At 37.8% G+C, this 9,028-nt stretch overlaps 2 protein-coding genes across 5 annotated transcripts; one reads left to right on the forward strand and one right to left on the reverse strand.

The window, feature by feature from the left end:
• Positions 1 to 295: 295 nt before the first annotated feature.
• On the forward strand, positions 296 to 5,897 carry LOC127952415 (microtubule-associated protein 9-like). 4 transcript variants are annotated; one of them, XM_052550874.1, is made up of 14 exons: positions 296 to 463; positions 558 to 640; positions 750 to 828; positions 997 to 1,539; positions 2,233 to 2,408; positions 2,594 to 2,666; positions 3,504 to 3,559; positions 3,712 to 3,773; positions 4,195 to 4,351; positions 4,434 to 4,523; positions 4,612 to 4,773; positions 5,113 to 5,261; positions 5,403 to 5,538; positions 5,696 to 5,897. In XM_052550874.1, the coding sequence occupies exons 2-14, from the start codon at positions 563 to 565 to the stop codon at positions 5,813 to 5,815; spliced, it is 1,881 nt and encodes a 626-aa protein (XP_052406834.1). In that variant the 5' UTR covers positions 296 to 463; positions 558 to 562; the 3' UTR covers positions 5,816 to 5,897. The 4 variants fall into 4 exon arrangements, with proteins under 4 accessions (XP_052406834.1, XP_052407092.1, XP_052406994.1 ...); XM_052551034.1 differs by lacking the exon at positions 296 to 463 and having other exon boundaries at positions 479 to 640; positions 4,219 to 4,351; XM_052550947.1 differs by lacking the exon at positions 296 to 463 and having other exon boundaries at positions 481 to 640; positions 5,116 to 5,261.
• Positions 5,898 to 7,616: 1,719 nt separating this feature from the next.
• On the reverse strand, positions 7,617 to 9,028 carry npy2r (neuropeptide Y receptor Y2). Its single transcript, XM_052536189.1, has one exon. It carries the CDS (start codon positions 9,024 to 9,026, stop codon positions 7,893 to 7,895), a length of 1,134 nt encoding a protein of 377 aa, XP_052392149.1. The 5' UTR covers positions 9,027 to 9,028; the 3' UTR covers positions 7,617 to 7,892.

Genomic DNA, 9,028 nt, shown 5'->3' on the forward strand with positions numbered 1-9,028 from the left:
TCAGCAAGCAGGGGCGCCGGCAGCTGCAGGGAGCGCCAATTTGCCAATTCCACACACAGTGAAATTATATAAATGATGAAAAACCGCTTCGCGACACAGAGGATTTTTTGTTTATCTGCTCGTGCTGCCGCCCCCCAATGTGTCACGAAAAAATGACGCCCCGGGCGGCTGCCCGGTTCGCCCGTGCCTAAAACCGCTACTGGTCCTTTAGAAGCTTTAAAGGCAAAATAATAACAAGTCATATCGATCGTTCTGCTCCGTTTTTCGGATTTGACTGAACTGGTAAAGCTAGAAGCATTCAATGTATAAAGCGCGTGCCATACATCAGCGTCACCCTATGGCGTCACCGCGCTTAGCCTTCGCCGTAGTAGATTCGCGCTAGAGTCTCATTCGGTGGTTGCTTTGGTAACTCGTGTAAACGAATGGCGTCCATGATGAGCTGAACAACGCTCTTTTGTTTTAGGTAGGAATGAATCGTTTGAATGTCTGATGATTTAATGCTATATTTTAAACCAGCATGTTTATTTGTATATTAATGAATGATCGCATTTAAACAGTGGATATGATGGATGATGAGTATTTTTCTACAACGCTTGCTTACACGAAAAGCCCTAAGACATCCAGAAGAACGACTTTTCAGGTACTGGTGGTCAGTAAAGCATGGTCAGACACATTGGGCTCTGTCTCAAATCGGAGTGAGCTGCCTATCAAGACAAGATCTATGACACGTGCATGTTGTTTGATTTCAGGATGAGCTCAAGACAGCTGTGTCTGCTAGAGCCAACAGGCAAAGTTACCCGGATGACTTTGATGATGATGATGATGATGGTTGGTTTTACAATGTCACACTTGTCTAAAACATCATGACTGAATGGTTTACTCATGCCACTGACCTTACCCTGTATAATCATGTTTATTCTCTTATATAACATGATTTATATGCATGCACTTCTGTTTTTTCAATGTGTTCTTTACCCTTATACTTGAACTCTGCAGACATACTCAACGAACTCCTTAAGATGCAAAAACAGAAGAAGGTGAAATTTAAAGCTGGAAAGACTAAAGGCAAAATCAACGATTTCAATCTTTCGGGTGATGAAGAGGAAAATGGCAAACCCAAAAAAGTGTCTTTTATGAAAACCAAAAGGAACAGCTCACCTGTGAACTCCGAACAGCTACATCTCATGAAACGTGAAGATGACCGGCAAAGTTCTGTCCCTTCGCAAAGCAGTTCGTACAGTCTGCATTCGGATTCCCCTTTTTCCTCTTTATCTGACAAGTTTCTACCAGAGTCCGCTTTACTCCAGAAGGACGAACAGTCCAAACCAGTCATGCAGACGAGGAACCAGACAGAATCTGTGGTGAGGAAGAGCCTGTCAGATCCTTTACTGCCACTAAACTCTGAGAACAGCCAATGGGAATCAAGTCCAGAGCCACTGCCTTCAGAACAAGATGAGGACAACCAAAGGATTGGTGAAGATGGTGAACCACTGGTTCCTCAACCCAAGGAGAGAAGCGTTAAACCGAAACTCTCCACAGGTCATGATTTAAGATCTACCGTCTCTGCAAGACCAGTTACCAATAACACTACTGTTTTCTGTGTGTTTGTACATTGCCTGGACATTCGGATTTAAATAAGCAAATACTGAAGAGTCTAGGATTGGATCATTATTGCACTAATTAATATTTAGTTTTGCAACATTGCAATGTGTAGCTTTTTATTTCTCAAACATTCATGTCAGATGTACACATGAACATATTCCTGGATGACAATGCCAAGACTCATCGGTTTCAAGTTGTGAAACAGTGGTTCAGTGAGCATGATGAATCATTTTAACGTAAAAATTGATCACCACAAGTCAATATACGATCTCGGCCCAAAATCAATGCAACTCTTGATGGAAATAAATACTGTTGTGTTGCATGGTGTTAATTAATGCACAGTACAACCAAAGCTCAAGGTGCTCAGGACTCTTTGGTGGGTAATCTCTCACAGTACGAATCTTAGCATTGTCATCCTGCAATATGTTCATGGTTACATCTTCCGACACGGTTGTCTGAGAAATAAAAAGCAACACACTGCATCAGAAACACAACATGCCAGAAAAATATGAATCACTGCAATAATGATTCAATCCGCAATGCAATATTTGTTTGCTCCAGCCACTATAAAACTAGATTAAGAAACGTGAGAAACTAATAATTAAAATACACTTTCTTTAATGTAAACAGGTTGTCCTGCTCCAGACATGTCACCCAGACCCAAACCCAGGCAGAGGACAGTAAAGATGTGTGACATTGGTCAGTCAGAAGAGGAGAGCCCAGCCTACAGCAGAACAGACACGTCTTCTGTGTCTATAGCCCTCGCTCCTGAGAAGAGTCGAACCTCTGCCAGTGATGGTGTTCTGGTGAGAACGGCTTGAAGATGGAAATAAAAAAGTGTCAGCAGTAACCCATTTAAATCAGAACCCTTTATTAAACCTTTGTTTTTAAGAGTGTAGTTATTGACTAGTGCTAGTTAATATCTCACAAGCTGCTCAGGTCTAAATTTAGGAGATGCTTTGATAGACTCTTGTTTTGTTTTTCGACCCAGGGTCCAGATGAAGACCAGTCAGAAAAGTCCGAGTTTTGTTCACCAGCAGAGCAGATGTATCCAGCTTCTGTAGGTGCGGAAACCATGTTCAGAGACTCTGTAGTAATGATATTACATTTTGGTATATTGGTATTGTTTGTCTGCGAGTCGACCTGACATCTAATAATTTAAAGTAAACTATAGTTAACCCTTTAACCGTCACTCCCCCATATTTTTTAAATAGGCATGAAAGTGCACTATTCAAACTTAATATGAACACTCTGGAATACAGACCAAAGTTTAGTCTCTTTTAACTTCTATATCAAAAAGTTATAGAAGTTTAAATGTATTGTAAAAAAATAAAAAATAAAAATAATATATATATATATATATATATATATATATATATATATATTAACTGTACTAATATTATTATGTTTTATATATAATAAATATATAACATAATAGGTTTTTGCTTTACATAATAAAATTGCTTTAAAATGTAAGACTTTTGTCTAAATAAGTTATGTTCCAAATTTGAAGTTGATATGAAAAAAATTTAGGTTAGGGCGTTATACCACAAACAGCCACTGGGTGGCATCCAAACTCCATTACATTTTTTACTGCAACATATTTCTCTTTCAGTATTGATACAAAGTAGAATCCTGAGACTCAGACCTTTCCAGTGATGTTTTTGGTTTGTCAAGATAAAAAAAAGGTTTGATTTTTAAAGACTATAGTGCATTTTGTAATATGACACTTGACACAGGCGCAAAAACATTTTAAAGTACCAAAAATGGATGAATCAATATATAAGTTATGATGATTGCTTAAACATCTGATAGAGAAAAAGGACAACAACAGGTAGGATGGTGACAGTTAAGGGGTTAAGTAGTTATTAATCATTTTTAATTTGCAATTTTCATTGCAGCTGCCTCAGAAGAGAGCAAGGAGAGAAATTATTCAACATCCTTTGAAGAAAAGCATGTAAGTCTGATTAAGGGTGAAAAGATCTTGTTCTGATGGTTTTGTGTGACATGTTACTAAAGGAAGCAGATCAAGGTCAGTTATGTGCCATGTCATCTTGTAAATGTTAATGTAATTCTTAAGCATATCTGTCTTCATGCTTTTCCAATCAGGAGAGTTTGCAGGGTTCCCTTGACCACACATCATCCACACTAACCCAAAAATCAACCGACAGGTCAGTGAATTTATTTAAAACCTCATGCTGTATATGTGCACGATGGACTTCGGATTTTTTTTATTTAAAGTGTAAAATCGTGTCATATTTGCACAGCATTTCGAAGACAATTTTACCTCATAATTGAAAGAAAATCGTTTACTCCTCCTCATGTCATTCCCAAACCCATTTGACCTTCATTCTTCTAATACTACAATACTAAACTATTTATATTATCATTTGCATTAACATACTTTTATTCAAACAGAGTAAAAAGATTATCTCAACAAGTTTATGCATTTCTAAACACTAGTCTTTTATTTATTTCTCAAGTTATATAGTTTCATGTTTTAATGAGTAAAGCATTATTTAGTGCACCTTTAACTCAAATGCACCAAACATTGAAACTGACTGATATTGAGCAACATCTTCTGGACATTAGACTTTCAAGCTCTCGCTCATCCAGTTCCAGAAAACACAAGAGCTCTTATAAAGCGGAGTCGAAATACCTGGGAGCGTTGAAGATTCTGGATCAGAGAACAGAAGCGAGCGAGCGTCTTCCAGAAGCAGCAGATTCACTGAGAGCTGCTGTGTACCAGGTGTCTAGAGACCCACCCAATCATTTCTACACCCCTTTAATGCATCTAAAATGTGCTCAAATATTGTTTTCTTTCTTAAAAGGAGTGGCTCAAAAAGAAAGAAGAAACTTTAAAAATAACAATGAGTGCAAAAAAGCAGGAAGAGAAATTAAAAGAGGAGAAAGTGCACGAAGTAATATTTAATGCACGTTTGAATTCTTTATTCACCTTTATTCAATCCTGGTTTGATTTATTCAATGCTTGGCATTTCCCTTCTTTAGGAAAATCGTACTAAAATTGCAGATGCGAAGGCGTCTTATGATGCATGGAAAGAGAAAAAAGGTGAAGGCTTTAGAAAGAAAGTCAAAGAAAAACAGGAGGCAATAAAGCAACAACAAACGGAAATGGATAAAAAGCATGAAAAAAAGGAAACAGGAAAACAGGTAATTATTAGCAACTTGTTTTTTTCCATTGGTTTATTAGAAATATAGTAAATATTTCAGCTTAATAATTTTTTCATTTTATTTTTTATCCACTGCAGGTGCTACACTACACTACTTTTTTTTTCCTTTTTTCTTTCTCTTCTATTTTTTAATGATTTTGCATTTCCAGAAACACAAAAAGCTGTCAGAATACACTGATGGTTTGAGAAAAACGATGAAACCACTTTGGTACCAAGCTACAAAACATATGCTATACTAACAGACATAATATATACTTCCACATGCAATTTTGGTTCCATCATTTGCATAAATATATCACACTCTAAACATTTCCCAAAGCAGATTTTTGAGAAGTGGAAAGAGGAGCATGACGGCATCCTTAAAGACAGGATACGGGTAAAGAAACAGACTGAGAGAAGACAGAAACTACAACAGGCCAAAGAGAAACACGAGAAGAAGAAGGACTGCATTTCTGCTTTCACTGAATGGTAAGAAAGATGCATTTTTATTTATATGCATCACTAATTTAGTTAATCCGCTCACATTTGGTCATGCACGAGTCACTCAAGCCTCATATTACAAACTGATATTAATGAGACTTTCTGGTAATTACTTTGCATGTTACATAGGAGTGACCGAAAGAAGGATGTTATTGAAGAGAAGGTCAAGGCAGAACACAGGAAGGAGAAGATAAAGGAAGTGGAGGAGGAATATGAAAAGGAGGAGAAAGTAAAAATGGCATTGGAGATGTATGACAAATGGCTGGTGTGTTACAGTACTCTTCTTCATGACGCTTACACACTATTACTATTACGTACACATTCATGTCACATATTAAGTTGCTTTCTCAGTCTAAAAGTAATCTGTTTATGGTTTCAAATAGACATACTGTGATCAAAATCTGTTCCTCCTTTTATTGCAGAAAAGAAAAGAGTTTCAACAAAAAAGGGAGAGAAAAGAGAAGAAGATTCAGGCTGTTCTTCAGGACGAGGCTCCTCCGCCCTGGAGCCCTCCGAATAAAACAATCCCGTTTGGAAAATGAGCCTTATTTCAATGTTCTTTAATTTCAGAAAGACTCGAACCATAAATAAATCAAACTAAATAAATTCCCTTAACCCAATAAAGCACATTTCTAAGGCTTTTAAATGATCAAAACTGAACAAATGCACACAATATCCTACGTGCCTTCTGATATCTAACTGATAGTTGATATTTGTAAAGCAAGTTACTTTTATACTATTATATCGTGCTATTTTACAACTATATGTTGTTTATAATATTTCAGGATGAACACTTATTGAACTGAAGAGGGGGAAAATGCACATGTTTATTTCTTGATCGGGTTTGTAGCAAAGCATCAGTGTCTCATCAATGGATGCTCTGCAGTGAATGGGTGCCGTCAGAATGAGAATCTGATAAAAACATCACAATAATCCACAAGTTATCCAGTCCATCAGTGAACATGATGAAGCTTCAAGGCTAAAAGCCATGCTTGGAATAAAACCCCTAATGCAGCACGATGTCTATGGATAAATCATTTAGTGCACAGACAGGATTTCAATATTGAATTGTGGATATAATACGAGTGGCTTTTGGGACATTCGGAGACAGACAGGACAGTAATTGACAGAATCTATACTCTGAGACCCTCTTACTCTATTTTTATGTTGTTCCCTTGCGCTCGGTGAGTATTGATCGCTCTGTTCCTGTCAGCTGATTGATCCTTCATGGGCCTGTGGCTATCAGAATTAGGAATCCTGATCTTGATGGAACATATTTCATTTGTAAACCATACCTCTTTATCGTTTCATAGGCTTCTATGAAAACACAGTCGCTCTCTCCATCACAACTGAAAGCTATCATATGGCTTCCTCTTATAATTGTAAATAATAGAAAGACTCATTTTATGAACTGTGTCCGGTTAATGTGGAACATCAATATACATAACAGACAAGTTGAGACGATAGACGTGTTGCTGTTAATGAAGTTAGAAGATAGAACGAGGATGTTTGTGTTTTAGGAGTATTCAGGTTTAGAAAGGAAATCACATGGTGAGAGCTCTGATTGTGAGACATGCGGTGTCTGAAACAGAAAGAAAAACACAATTTTTGTTTGTTTGTTTGCTTTAAAAAAAAAAAATTCTATAAAAAAAATATATTTTTTAGATTCTATAAAAGTTTTGTTTTTGAGTTTTGGATGAGTTAGGTTTTTGGTTGTTTTTATTACTTATTATTATTGTGTTATTCATTTATTTATATATATATTTATCTTTTTTTTTATTATTATTAGTACGTCAAGTTAAATTAAATGAAGTTTTAGTTTCTAGTTTTAGCTAACTGTAATAACCCTGGTTGAATCACAATTGCAAGATGAGTGTGATACCTTTTAAATAATTCAGGAACGTTTTTCCATAAAATAACATTTATTTTCACAGGAAACGAACATTAACACTAGAATATATTCAATGTGAGATTCCCGTCTCACTGATTATTTTTTACAGATCATACATGCTAACTCCAAACACATCCAAATACATATTACATTTATGACAAAAAATACAGAATTCCAAAAATACAGAAGTCACAAAGTCACCACAATTGTCTGATAAATGTATCAAATATGTGTCCCTGAAGCACAAAAGCAGTCTTGAGTCTCTGGGGGATATTTGTAGCATTAGCCAAAAATACATTGTATGGGTCAAAATTATCCATTTTTATTTTATGCAAAAAATCATTAGGATATTAAATACAGATCATGTTCCATGAAGATATTTTGTGAATTTCCTACTATAAATACAGTATATAAAAACTTCATTTTTGATTATTAGTATGCATTGCTATGAACTTCACTTGAACAACTTTAAAGATGATTTTCTCAATATTTTGCTCCCTCAGATTCCAGATTTTCAAATAGTTGTATCTCAGACAAATATTGTTCCATCATAACAAACCAGACATCAATGGAAAGCGTATATTTTTAGCTTTCAGATGATGCATGCTCCAGGGTCACATATCAGACAATTTGAGTGTCAAGTTTTAATATTTACTCACAATGCTTCTGTACAGTAGACTTTTTGTCCATATCACATCAGCATTTCATGTTTTGAAAGCAAACGTTTCTCACAGAAGAGTGTTTTCTTGTTTGAAGGCCACACTGATTGTATTTTGCTTGCTGCGTGTGCATTTCTCGCTTACCGTCTCGCTGCTACAAACCCTTCTCATTCCATTGCTCAACCTTCCACACTTGAACACGGCCAGAAAGGATCTTCTATAGTTGCTGTTCATCCATCCGTACAGGATGGGGTTGGCAAACGTGGAGCACATGGCCACAACATGGAAAGCCGTGTAGAGCAATCGGTAGTCTTTCATTTCTAATACGCTGCTGTCGATATCCACAGCAAGCTGAAAGGCGTGAAAGGGCAACCAGCTAACGGTGAAGACCACCACTACGGCCACCAGCATCTTCGTGGTCTTCTGTCGGCGCTGATGGCGATCGCTCCGGCCTCCGCCGGGACTGACGTGATTCCGAAGCTTGTTCCAGATCCGAGTGTACGCGAAGGAAATGATGGACAACGGCAGGCCGTACTGGAGGAAGAACATGGCGATGCTGTAGACCGTGCCATCCGCACTGCTTCCAGGCCACTTCTCAGCACAGCCCTGAATCGTCCGCTCAGGCGATAGGTCAAAGGTCACATATTCGCGGAAGATAGCTAGAGGACTGGCGAGGATCGCGCTCGCCACCCATGTGATCACGATGACGACCACGCACATGTCTTTGGACATCTTGGTTTCCATGTGGTAGACGATGCTTCGGTATCTGTCCAGCGCGATAACATTGAGCGTGATGGTGGAAACGTGGACGGCTAAGCCTTGCGCATAAGGCAACAGGTAACACATCACCTGTCCGAATTTCCATTCTCCGTAGAGCGTGTACATCAAAGTGAAAGGCAAACACAGTGTGTTGACCAACAAGTCTGCTACAGCCAGGTTAACAATGAAATAGTTAGTCACCGTGTGTAAATTTCTAAACTTGTACACGACATATATGACCAAGGAGTTCCCGGTCACGCCAAAGAGGATGATGGTGCTGTAAGCCAAAATCAAGATCACTTGAACACCCACCAGTTTTGTACTGTCTTCCAGACCGTCCAGTAAGACGCCCTCGAGTTGGTTAGTGGCAGGTGTAGAACAGTTTGAGGACTGAGTTTCGTCTTCAGATATGTTCATTTCGGTTCTTATATCCATGTTGGACATTC

This window comes from Carassius gibelio, chromosome A1 (genome assembly GCF_023724105.1).
Source record: "Carassius gibelio isolate Cgi1373 ecotype wild population from Czech Republic chromosome A1, carGib1.2-hapl.c, whole genome shotgun sequence".
Taxonomy (NCBI): domain Eukaryota; kingdom Metazoa; phylum Chordata; class Actinopteri; order Cypriniformes; family Cyprinidae; genus Carassius; species Carassius gibelio.

What these genes read in the sequence shown, in the direction of transcription:
- npy2r (XM_052536189.1), bottom strand. Translation starts at nt 9,026, where the DNA reads ATGTCCAACATGGATATAAGAACCGAAATGAACATATCTGAAGACGAA.
- LOC127952415 (XM_052550874.1), top strand. Translation starts at nt 563, where the DNA reads ATGATGGATGATGAGTATTTTTCTACAACGCTTGCTTACACGAAAAGC. An exon ending in TAAACCGAAACTCTCCACAG is followed by an intron (nt 1,540 to 2,232) that starts GTCATGATTTAA and finishes TAATGTAAACAG; the next exon opens with GTTGTCCTGCTCCAGACATG. An exon ending in ATTTCTGCTTTCACTGAATG is followed by an intron (nt 5,262 to 5,402) that starts GTAAGAAAGATG and finishes CATGTTACATAG; the next exon opens with GAGTGACCGAAAGAAGGATG.